Source organism: Chelonia mydas, chromosome 7, assembly GCF_015237465.2.
Source record: "Chelonia mydas isolate rCheMyd1 chromosome 7, rCheMyd1.pri.v2, whole genome shotgun sequence".
In the NCBI taxonomy this organism is placed as follows: Eukaryota; Metazoa; Chordata; order Testudines; family Cheloniidae; genus Chelonia; species Chelonia mydas.
The window spans coordinates 20,874,218-20,886,898 of NC_057853.1; the positions used below are offsets into that span (position 1 = coordinate 20,874,218).

At 48.2% G+C, this 12,681-nt stretch overlaps 1 protein-coding gene across 3 annotated transcripts in view; it reads right to left on the bottom strand.

The window, feature by feature from the left end:
- CHST13 (carbohydrate sulfotransferase 13) overlaps nucleotides 1-12,681 on the bottom strand; it is a 77,651-nt gene that overhangs the window by 5,036 nt on the left and 59,934 nt on the right. Inside the window, exon 1 of one of the 3 annotated variants that reach the window (XM_043551682.1) lies at nucleotides 7,033-7,837. Coding sequence is in view for 2 of the 3 variants with exons in the window: in XM_043551681.1 (XP_043407616.1) it covers nucleotides 7,837-8,682 (846 nt within the window). In the remaining variant the exon portion in view is untranslated. Of the gene's footprint in view, nucleotides 1-6,230; nucleotides 8,683-12,681 lie in introns of those variants that run through there. The other 2 variants (XM_043551681.1, XM_007059964.4) reach the window with 2 other exon arrangements.

Genomic DNA, 12,681 nt, shown 5'->3' on the forward strand with positions numbered 1-12,681 from the left:
GACAGAGGAACCAGCCCTTTGGCCTTTTGGGGCAGATCCTGACTTGAGAATTCAGGCAGCCTGTTGCTAGGATCGTGGAAGGATTTTTACCTTGAACCCAAGTCTAGTTTGTAAAGTTTTAGTTGCTAGAAAGCGTTCTGTCTTTATTTTTCTTGTAACCATGTCTGACTTTGCCTTATTCTTCTATTCACTTAAATTTAGTTAAGTACACAGAGAGATTTTGTTTTATTTTTTAATCAAAACTAATCCGGTGTTTAAAAGGAATTTTTTGGTAACTCCAATTAAAGGAACAAACTGTTGTGTATTGACCCCTTGCAGGGGCAACAGCCCTGTACTATCTGAACTGTCCAGGAGAGGGAAAGTATAAGACTTGGAGTGCGTTGTGGTCACCCTGCAAGTAGTAACCAAGGCTGCAAGAAGCAAGGGTGCGGCTGGTGTGTTGCTGACAGGAAGCTGGGGTCAGGGCTGTGCCTATACACAGACACTGTGGGTATGACCTCCATGCTGTTTATGAAGTGGCCAGGTTGGGAGCTACAGCAGCAAAGCATTGTGGGACACCCCAGGTTGCAGGGCAGATGGTGATACAAGCCTTCACTAGTCTGCATTGCACCCCAGAACGTGATAGGGCTGCTGCTGTTTTTTACAGCAGGATTTGCACGTTCATTCCTCACATACGGCTGAGCTAACCTGGATTTTCCATTCATTTCTACTCTCTGACAGCGACTAACCCAGAGTTAGCTTTCCAGGGTTTGAAGTGATTTTCCTTCATGCATACAGCCAAGGTACAGCGCACTCTGCTAAGCTAACTGTGGGGTACCTGCTGGTGTCACTCAGCCAAAACCGAGGGTTCATACAGAATCTGCCTTCATGACACATGGATACGCTGTTCATTAGGAATGAGGTCAAGCCACAGTCCAGATCCAAACTCTACCAAAGTTCTGGCTGTGATCTCAGCCCAGACCATGCCAAAAGTACAGTGCATTCCCCCTTCATCTAGGCACAAATCCCTTTATTCCAATGGGACAGGATTTGGCTCTCCAACTGCAAGGCTAGTTACTTACGGTGGTAGGGGGTTACTTTGTCACTCCATCAGTGCAGATGGGGCCATTAAAGGAAATTTAGGAGCCAACTTCACTTTATTTAAATAGCTGCTAGTGCTCAGCTTGCTGCTTTCACCCTTTGGGAAGGAGGCTAGGGCAAAAGTTTGTTTCTCAGGCAGAAGCAGCTCAAGATTAAGGACCCACCCAGAACAAATGAATAAGAGAGAGCCATGCCCTGCACGAGAGAGAATTAAAGTGGAGCAAAAATATAAAAATCTCTCTGCTCACACCACACCGTGAAAAACGGCGAGTCCCAAAGCAAAGGTTCAGTCTGCGGCGTGGTCCGTGCAGCCAAAAGCCATAGGCAGTGAACAGAAGAACTGGATCAATGGATAACCAATGTGTAGCTTTCTTGTGCCTACCAGTCTGGGCACCTGCCATCATATTCACACAGAGCATTCTATTGAAAAAAGTGTGACTGATTTCTAAAGAATTCGGTAGGCCCCCTGTGAGGGAGATGGGGAATAGAGGCACAGGGAGACGACACAACTAGCCCAAAATCACACAGAAAGGCTGTGTCGAATCAGGGAATTAAACCTAAGTCTTCCAAGTCAATCAGGACAATCCTTGGGCTTTACACACAGATTTCTACCTGTTTAACTAAAGGTGTGAATTTAAATTGATTTAGCTAAACCAGTACAAAAGTCTGAGTGGATGCTCTTGGTTTACTTCAAATGGGAACAGGCTTAAATTAAACTGAAATAATCCCCTCTTAAAGCACAATAGGAGTGTCTACACAGGGGTTTGCACCGGTGCGACTGTGTGTGTAGACAAGGTCCCAATTCCCATACTATACACTGGCCTTTCAGCAGGGTGAGATTATCATAGTAGCTACTTCTGCTCTTTCCAGTAATTAGATCCAGTTTTGAAGTTTCCCAGGGGAGCAGGAAGGGGGCAGAGGAGAGGGAAGATTTATTACTCAGCTGCCTGAAATCTTTAGTTTTATGTTGAACTGAATTGATTACAGTTCCATGTCAAGCGCCCTCTGGAGAGCGCTGCGTTCTACAGCAGAGTAAGGGGATGAACGGCTGGCCATTTGGTGGCAGTTTATTGATTAGTGCAGTGAGAAAAGGGGCAGATTATATCCTTTTATGCAATGCACTGCACTCTAATTGACAAAGATTGAAACCACATGAAGTGCCTTGGACTCCTCAGCACAAGGGAATGATAAATGGTTTGCTGCAGTTGCTCCAAAGTGGGGGGCTTTGCGGAGAGAGAGAGATAATTAATGCAATTCCAATTAATGCACCAATCAGGTCAGGAGAAATAGAATTCTATCACATATGGGGACAAGACAGGCGCACAGAAAAGTGACTGTGTAAAAATGGCCCCAATTAGCTCCAAAGATCAATTTTTTGTTGTATCTTCAAGTCACATCTACAGAGCTTTCTGCAAAGACAGATTTTCCTCCTGCTAGCTAGGGGAGAAGCAGCTGGATGCTATACTGCTACATACCTCAACAAACTCATCAGCCAAAACCTTTGCTCCTCTAGGATTCATAAATGTATTGGCACCATGCATGTGAGGAAGTGGGAAAGTGGAGTACCATGATGTTCCTGGCAAACGTGTATCTTCTCAGAAGAGTAGGTCAGAGGCACTAAAAGAAAGGAACTAAGGAGTAGAAAGCTGGGCCTTTGTGCCTATTGCAGAGGATTTGGAATGAAGAGACCTGGGTCTATTCGTGGCTCTGTTGCTGATTTGCTGGGTGACTTTGGGCTGCTTCTCAGCTTCCCACCTGCAGAATGGGAATGATACATGTCAATCTTGCAGGAACTTAAGTTATGAGGTTTCACATCTGCAAAGCACATGCAGGTCCCTGGCAGGATTCTGCTAGAGAAGAGTGAGGCTCAGATACCATGGTGACAGGATCTAAATAAAAATGAAGGTAGATAATTAGTATACGGCATCCCAGCTCACCTGATGCACAAGCTTTGAAGGTGCTGATGCTGTTGGATCTGAATTGAAAATCTGCAGTATACCAGGGCAATTGACCATCACTGCCTGGAGAGCAGAGTCTGACCGTGGTCAGAATTAAGGAGAACAGGGCTCACTCAAGAAAAGCCAGCCAGCTGCACCGGGAGTCTCCCCATGTGTGCTCAGTCAGTCACCCTGCCTAGAAGGAAGGGTAGGAACTTGTCTCTTCCCATCTCAGCTCAGCTGTGTTCCTCGAGCTCTCCTTGTCCTCCTGCATCTTCTCTTCTGCGGCCAGCAAACTGTCCTCAAAGTTTGGCACAAGGCACCATGTTCGGCACTGAGAGACCCTGGAAACGGTGCTTCTGCTCTGGGTCCCAATATGCTTCTCTGGCCTGACCTCCCTTCAGCCTCATCATTACCAGACTAGCTCCTCTCTGCATACAAAGAATCGGTGCCTCCATATATAGCCAGAAGCAGGTTTGCTATATGTAAATCATTTTGCTATGATAGGGCTCTAGCATCTGTTCTGTTTGGATGCATTCACATGCAGGCTACTAACTACCCTGATTCAGAATCCTTTGGAGAGCCCAGAACCACTGACTTCCCCAGAACCTGTTATCTCCATGTTCTCTATAGAGGTGGTCATCACCCCATGTTTCTGATTCACTCTCTGGGTTTTTGTGGGCATGTCATCCATCAACAGCCACCATCTTAGAGTCATGTTCCCAAGAGAAGGCAAAGTTTTGAGTCACATAAAATCTTCTATGCAATCTGAATTCCCCCAGAAAATGTCTTAAGCCGTGAGCGAAGGGGCTTAGAGCTGCTAGGAAGATGGAGGAGAGTGGATATGGCTCAATTTTTAAATACCACTCACAAATCATGGGACATAGTGCCCAGAATCCCATAGGAAATTAAAAGGATTGCAATTTTCCTAGGTGGCCTCATGGTGTCTCCATAACTCCATTTGGATCAAACAGACACAAACTGGCTTTCCCACACTTACCTCTGACAGCAGGGACATGAGAAGGGGCAGATACCTTGTAGCTGTGGTAGGGGAAGGCACAAGGATGGAAATATGTAACTTACTGTCCCTCTTCACGACTCAGCATGATACCAGTGTGTTGTCTCCTCTTGATGGAACGGGCAGTCCTCACCGTTCTCTTTTGATACCAAGCCTGGACTCACGGGCCCTTGGTCATGGGCTGAATTTGCTGGTTTGGCTTGGCAAATGCAAAGCATTTATAGTACATGGAACGCTCCAACCCAGTCAGAACTCACTTATCTTTGCAATAAAGAGAGGCCATTTTCCATGAGGGTATACAGATTTCACTTCACATCAATGGGAATGCTAAAGGCATTATTTTGTCAAGAATAAAACCAAGAGTTCAACAGCAACGTAATGCAGAATGATTGGTGGAAAAAACCCAATGAGGGTGATATTTTCAAAAGCACCTAGGTTATCTAGAAGCAAAAGTCCCATTGACTTCCAATGGACAGTTCAGCATTGTACAGAAGGGTTATAAACTTCATCCTTCCATTGTCCCCTTCCTGAAGGGACCATGTCTATGGGTGGTAGGGTACTTCCATCTGTCAGGCCCATTTGGGCCTGGACTCTTGGCTAAGTAATGGCATTCAGGGGCCCAGTTTTGCTGATGTGGATATCTGTCTGCCAGGACAGGGACTGAGATCAAACAGCTGTCAAACTGTGACAACTTAAAGATGAAAGGCAATGCAGGCCATTCCCCATCCCCTGAGCCACCTAGTCCTCATATACAATCACAGGGAGTCCAGGGTTTTAGCCCACGAAAGCTTATGCCCAAATAAATCTGTTAGTCTATAAGGTGCCACAAGTACTCCTCATTATCACAGAGATATTCCTTGTCAAATGGTGTTAAGTGCACAAGCACTCTCAATAGTGAAGGTCCTAACCTGGCTCACTGACACAGCCATCAACAGTAGCCAGAAAAGGAAAGACCAGACAGACAACACCATAGTGGGGTCTCTTGTCCTGCTAAGAGCACGGGTTGGAGTGGGCTAGTACCAGCCACCACATTTCTGGACACTTCCCTGGTTTCTGTAAAAGTTAAGCTTTCATTAAAAAAAAATAAAAATAAACCAACCCACCCACACATTTCTAGATCTTACGGGTACAAAAAACAAAGCAAACAAACGTACGTCAAATTGTCGTGGTGAGTCTGAAGAAGCAACAGCTTTAAGAGGTTTGTGGATTGCTCCATTCAGCTCAATGGGGTGCTAACTCTGAAACCTACCACGGACAACCACTGTTGTAAATGTCGTCACTGTGAACTATGGCCCAGATTTGAAAAGGTATTTTAGGCATTGCTGTGTTCAGCATTGCAACACCAAACTGATTTAGGAGCCTCAATCTCATTTTCAAGTGATTCAGGCACTTGTAGGTCTAAATCCCATCGACTGTCAATGGAACTTAGACTCCTAACGGCCTAAATCACTTCTGAAAATGAGATTTAAGCTCACAAATCACTTTGGCATTGCAACGCTGAGCACAGCAATGCCTAAAACACCTTTACAATCTGGTCCTAGGTCACTATTGATCATTTTAGAAGAAATGGCCACCTACTCTGGTGCTGTGGGGGGAGGTTGGAGTTGCGCGTGGTGTTTAAGTCGGGTGTCAGCCTTTTGGTGTCCTAAATCTGTCCCATGACTACAATCCATTATCAAAAACATGACACTGTGTCACAGAAATGTGAGCAAGGTAGGTTTTCAACAGGCATGGGCAAAAAATGGCCAGGTAATGTAAGACCAATGAGCACCAAAACCTCCATGCAAAAATTCAATCCAAACCTCTGAGAAGTTCAAAATTCACTGGTCACATTCTGTAATATTTTTATATGTTTCTGTGCTTCTGGGTTTCAGGTAGATAGAGAAGTGCCAAAATAGCCTAAGAAAGGCCATTTTCATGAGCTCTCAGATCCAGTCTGGCAGAGCAGTTCCGATACTCCAGATCATCATCTGAACTTTTCCAGTGCTCATCCAAACCCAACTACCAAACTTGATGAGATTTTCCCAGAGTTGGATTTCACTTTGGCCTTCCAGAGTGTGATAACCAAGGACAGAACTTCCGCATTTTAGGAGCAGTTCAGAAGCAAAGGGCAAAAGACGTTAAGAAATAACAAGCTGAAAAATACTCAGTGAAAACATTTGTTTTACAAAGACTTAAGTCTGAGCACAATGGAGTTTTATAAAAACCTTGCCACTGTATTGCACTAAGTCAAGTATTCACAACAGAATCAGCAGACACACCTGTACAGTAATTCTGCTATCAGCATGTTTACTTACAGAGGAGATGCTCTATATGCAGAGCCAAAGCTGAATTTAACAGAGTAAAGACTGAAGTGCTGTTTTGTCTAAGCAAATCCATCTATCTGGACTGGTTGGATATTAAAATCCTAGGTTTTCTTATTTCTTCTTCAAGTAATGAATTGTCCAAGCCAGCCAGCCAGCCAACAACCTTCCACTAGGTGTCTATGTCTATGTTTTGTTCTCACACACACGAACACACAGACACAGACTCTCTCTCTTGCTCTTCCCCCAACCCTTTCCGGAAATCTGCCTCATCTTTTCATAAGTATCTCCCATTTCTATAGTGCATCCCCTCCCAAAGTGCTTTACAAACAAACTGATACACAAACAACGCCTGGAAATTGTTTGGTCCAACAGTGAAATGCGGCCATCTCTGGAGTGAGAAGCATCAGCTGTTTAACAGCATACAGCTACACCGCATGGCAGGAGGTGAAGAAGAATATTTGGTAGGCCACATTTAAGCAGCCAAACTGGAATTTGGCCAGGACACAAGGATTAATACTATTGAACATTTATATTATGGTAGTCCTTAAAGGGCAACCAGATTGTACAGCACCTAACACAATGGGACCCCAAACAGATGGAAAATAAAACTGTCCCTGACCCAAAGAGCAGTTGACACCTACTCTTACACATAAGGGTCATGGGGTCTTTAATTACCATATTTGGTCAGGACACACACACACACACACACACAATCTAGGCCAAATCTTCTGCTGGTGTCAATCAGTGCAGTTTCACTGAAAGCAATGCAGCTTCATCGATTTACAATTATGAATCTGTCCTTCTCTTTCTATACGTACATAAAACAAAGTATTTAAAATTCCAACTGAGCATGAGGGAGAAGCAATAAAAACAGGCTTTGCCACAGAGAAATACTAGATCACAAGAAGACATCGATGGTTCACATTCCCCCTTCCTCAATCAATGGGAAAGGGGGTGGCTTGGGGGAAGGGAGAAGAACAAAGAAAACAATACACAAATTATTGCTTTTCTCATCATCCTATGCAAAATTCTGACAGACCTCCTCCCCATACCCATCAAAGGTTGAGATCCCTCGTGACCAGGCTGCAAACAACTCAGTTAGTGGGACAGGCCGTGAAGGGAGCCTACCCCGATAAGTAGCCTTCCCAAGATTCAGATCCGCAGTGAATTCTCTTAGCATCTAAAGGAAACACGAAAGTTGACCGTTTAAACAATAGCAGCCTGCTTCTGTGAACAATCTACCGCAGGCACTGGAATGGGCTAAGGGTGCTTCGGCCCAAGCATTCCGCGTGCTAATCAACAAGGCAGCCTCTCGCTGCACGGTCAGTCCCAATGAGGGCGTCGGCACGCGATGCACGTGCTTGAAGGGGAATGGAGAGGCAGAGGGGAAAGGAATTAACTAAACAGCAAGCATGTGGGGAGAAGGCAGGAGGTGTCTTGAGTAACTAAGAATGAGTGAGGTCCCCAGTTCTCTAGGGCCCCCCTACCACCACCCTCATCGGAGGCGCAGGTATGACGGGATGGAGTAGTTGAAGAGCAAGTAATCCATTTTGTATAAATTAAAGAGTCTCCTTTGGTAGAAGGGGCTGATGTCCTCGAAGAACTGGGCTGTCATGTCGTCTGTGGTCCTGGTGGTCTTGGAGGAAGAGGGGAACTTAACACTGGCATCGGCCCCTACCAGCTGCAGGACGTAGTTGGCGTCCTCGGCCAGTGTCTCGTACTTGCCCACCACATCGTAGTGAATGATGCAGGGGTGGCAGAGCGAGTGCACCCGCTCCCAGTGCTCGTTGAAGGGCTCCTCAACTTGTGTGCGCGGGTCCAGCAGGTAGTAGACGAACTCCTGGAAGCGCACATCATCGCCACGCTCCAGGGCCTGGTTGCTGGGCTCCTGCCGGTGCCGACGGATGATCTTGGTGCCGTAGCGCTTGTGGAAGGCCGTGTTGTAGCGGCGGGTGAACTTGTTGCGGTAGGCCGAGACCAGGCGCTCGAAGGGTTCCCGCACAAAGATGAACTTGAGGTAGTTGCGCAGGCGATGGTTGATCTCGGGAGTGCTGTACTCGGAGAGGGTGCGCAGGTTGGACGAGACATGGGCCTCATTGGCTGGGATTTCCAGAGGGTCCCGGTACTTGCCCTGTCCAGTCAGAACCATCATGACTCGCTTCCAGTTGGTGCAGGCCACCTTGGGCACATAGCAGTAGAGCAGCCCATGCACGTCATCCACCACCAGGTGGCGAAGATCATCGCGCGTCAGGAGGCGCCGCTTGCGGGTGTAGCGACTGCAAACGCTGCTCAGCAGGTCCCGCCTCTGCTGGTGAGTGGCCTGCAGTGATGACTGCTCGAACTGGGGAGAGACAAGAGGGAAATCGTCATTGCCCAACTGAACTTAAAATGGAGCTGGGCTCCAGCCAGACGTACTGAGTTCAGACATGGGAATCAGAGCATGAAGCCCATGTTCCCACTCTGCTCTGGTGGAACACGCTTTCCCCTCCCCAGCACTGGGCTCTGCTTGTAGGCTGTGAAGTTCACTTATGTGGACTTTTTGCCTTAGCTCTGAGCTTTCATTGCTGTGAGGCACTTGACACTTAGATCCAATGGGGAAAAAGGAGGAGAGTGGAAGCAAATACAGAGAGAGAGAGAGAGCACGCGCTTGTGAAAAATGGAGCAAAGAGAGAAATTCTACTTTAAAAATTGCTATAATACATACACACTAAGTATAGACTGGCCACTTGTGCTAGCAGAGATTAAGGGGTCAGGACGGAGGTTCATAATACAAGGAATTGGCTTCCCTTTGGCTAGGGAAAAATTAAATTGAACTGAGTTACCCATAGAGGAAAAACCATGAACGTAGAGGGGGCGTTTTCAAAGGCCCAAGGGGCAGCCTGGTAGACGTCCATTGAAAGTCAAAAGGGAATTGGGCACACAACCCTCACTCGCGTCCTTGGAAATCTCTCCTTGAAACATGGGGGCAGGGGAGTTTTCAACCAGGAAGCTACAATCCCTTCCACCAGCCTTGCTTAGGAGCCTGCCTGTGCAGCCTCTGTGGGATGGGGTCTGGGGATATTCTCAGGGCTGGGGGCAGGCTGGGTGAAGGTGAGTCTCCAACACATGGCTCAGCTCTCATGTTAGGGGCTGTTCTGGCAGCTGGGACATGAGTCAGATTCAAGTGCACGTTTTCAGAGAGGTGTGGAGAGCAGCAGGGAACTGGGAGGGAGAATGAGCTGTTTCCAAGTCCCATGCTTTCTGGATGGCAGTCAGGAGCCCTGCATCACCCAGCTTTGTCAGCACTGCCTGCTCCTTAGGCTGGAGCCTGTAGGGTCAGAACATCCTTGGGTTTCGTGAGAGGGATGAGAGGCTGTCCTTGCACAGCCAGACAGCATCACCCTTGCTGCTAAAGCCATCTGCTGGGCTGCCTGCTGAGCAGCTCCTCAGAGCTTGGATTGGCAACACCCGCAGCTCCCCCAGACTGGGGGGGGTGGGGGGGCTAGACCTGCCTTGGCCTCAGTTCTCCCCCTCTCACATTATTCTCCTGGGGTCAGCAGACGAGGAAAGCAGATGGCCCCGAGTCGTCTCAACACCACCCCACCCCCCCGTTTTCCATGAGGCCAGCTCAGCATCTGTAACTGGAGCGGTCCCACCGGCCGCAGGACATGATTGTGATCACACCTGTCTTGAGATGCCTCCAGCAAGCCAAACACCCTCCCCCATTCCCCACACTTCGCATCCCTTTCTGCCTGAGCTGTCTGCAAAGCCAAGGCTTGGTGGAGGTCAGCACGTGGCCCCAGGCTGGGCTGTGCAGGGCAAGTTCATTAACCGGAGACTCAGATTCCTATTCGGGGCCTTCCCTCACCATTGCACAAAGCCTAGGGACGTCTCTCCTCCTCCTCCGACGCCACATCCCCCAACACAGCCCCGCTCTGCAGTGGGATGCAGGCAGAAGGCTCGGGTTTCAGCCCAGGAGCGCTTCATTTACGTTTTCTTTCTCATCCCTCAAGTCTTCGAATCCTCCTCTCCTCTCCTCCCGGAGCCTCCTCTCCCACCAGCTCTACTGCTTTGCTAAAAGCCGAGCAGAGATGTCTCTGGATTGAAATCTCAGCTTACCCCAAAAACTTTGGGTAAGATCAGCTCCAACTTCACGCCAGCCTCTAGGTCTGTAAACCCTAGAGCTGGGGAGGTTTGGATCTCTGAGCTCTGTAGCAGGGGCTCCCCTCTCACGGCAATGTCTTAAAACCACTAGAACCATGTGATTTCAAAGTAAAGCCACTGGCAGGACGCTAGATCCCCTCCCTCTCCTGCCCACCCGCTCCTATCAATGCTGGCAGAGAGGGAGAAGACAACTGCTGTGGCTTCTCCATACCACTCAGGGCTGGCCCTATAAGGGAAACTGCCAGGCTGGCCCCAGAGTGTTACCAACTCACAGACTATGATGACAGTTAAGTAACTACCACTCCCACTGCTAAAAGAAACCTGCTTTTGTGCAGCTGTCACTTTACCATGATGATGGCTCCCATGTTGCAAGCTGAGGGTGTCTTCCACTTCAGACTCTGATCTTCCAGACAGGCACTCCACTGTCCAGGGGAATAGCTGCTCGCTGTCCTATTTCTGTAGCCTGGGATTCACTTTGTTTCCCTTCACACCCCTCTCTTCCTGCACCTTTCACCACCCAAACCACAGAGGGATGGATCTTCCACAGGACTGGGAACAACCCCCATGGCTTGGCATTTGAATTGGCCTCCCTCTGAGCATCCCCTACAGTTTAAACTGCTCAGCCTTGTCTACAAGGCCCTGCAGAGCTCCTTGCTGGCCTACTTCTCTGACCTGGTTGCTTATCACACCATCTGCCTCCCCTCCTCCTCTTCATCAATAATGCCTCAGAGATGAGTCTGTTAGTTCTTTTCTCCCGCAACCATCTCCTGCCCCTTTCTCCATGCCACCCCCATGCAAGGAACACCCTTCCTGTTCCTGCTCTCCGAGCCACCTCATGGGTCAACCTGCACAGGTGTGACAGCGCTCTGGCAAACTGCTCCTTTTCTTCTGCGGGTGCCCCACGGAGAGATCAGAGGATGCTGCAGGCCAGGACTGAGGTGCAGCGGAGCCAGATGGGGACCCTGGACTACAATAACAGGAGCAACTGGAAGTCAGGCTTGAGGTGCTTCAGCTAAGATGGGGGGGACCCCTGGACTGGACTAGGAGGGTGCTGTAGGTCAGGACGGAAGTGCATTGGCAGAATTGTGCAGGGAAAGCTTGCACAATGACCCTCCCATTTGATAAACATGCCCTGTATTCTTTCCGGGTCTCCAGGTATTTCTCCCAATATTTGTGGACCTTAAAAACTCAAGAATAATAATAATAAAAAAAGGTTGCCTTAAAATCATTCCATCCCTGTAATCAGGTTCTGGCTGGATGCTCCTTCAGTAGCCAGCAAGACTGGGATCATTATCCTGTCAGCCCAGCTCACCACGCATGGAGAGAGTTCCCGCCTCATGAGGTAAGGTGCAGCCAGACCTTTGCATTCCTTACATTCTTGCTCCTGAAGCTTCCGGACAGCTGTCCGCCATTGTTACATCACCCCCTCTCCCCCAGGAGCCTGTTTGCTTATCCCAGGCTGCCTGCATGGACCCCCAGCCAGCCTGCCAGTCCCTGTAAGGCTCACTTCAAGATCCTTCTTCGGTTGGGCAGGCAAAGCTGTGGCTGCTTTGCTAGCTGGGAGCTTTCTAAACACAGCACTTTGGACCCTGGGACCCAATACAAGCCTTCCATCCTGTTGACGCTTTGCATTCAGGCTCCTACATTGAAACCCGCAGATTCATTGCTAGAAGTTGCACTGTGCAGGAGGAAGCTTTTACTGGGAAGAGCTCACCACCAATGCAGGTCCATAACCTTTGTAGATGTTTATGTGGGTACCATTTAGGCAACTGAAACCACATTAACATCCCTGTTCAAAACCATAGTCAGCAGGACCCATACTAATTGTAAATTGAAGCAGGACTGAAATAAAAGTATCCTTTGTCTGCTATTCACTCATTTTTTTTCTCCCAGCAGGGAAATAATGGGCCAGATCCTGAGCGGGTCAGCTCCACTGACTCCTATGACAATTTACACCAACTGAGGTTCTGCCCCACTGTACCTGGCTGGCTACTTGGAAGTCACGACATTAGCATCTTGTTCGTGGTGTTACAGATGCGGCCGAAGAGGCATTTTCATTCTTAGCCCTGGATTTCAGATACTGTAACTTCCTGAAAACAATCACCCTCTGGCTTGAAATTTCTCTTGTGTGGTCTCAGCTCAGAGTTTGGTTTTGTTTTTTTTAAATCTGTAGCCATTTCTGTGCGTGAAAACAGTA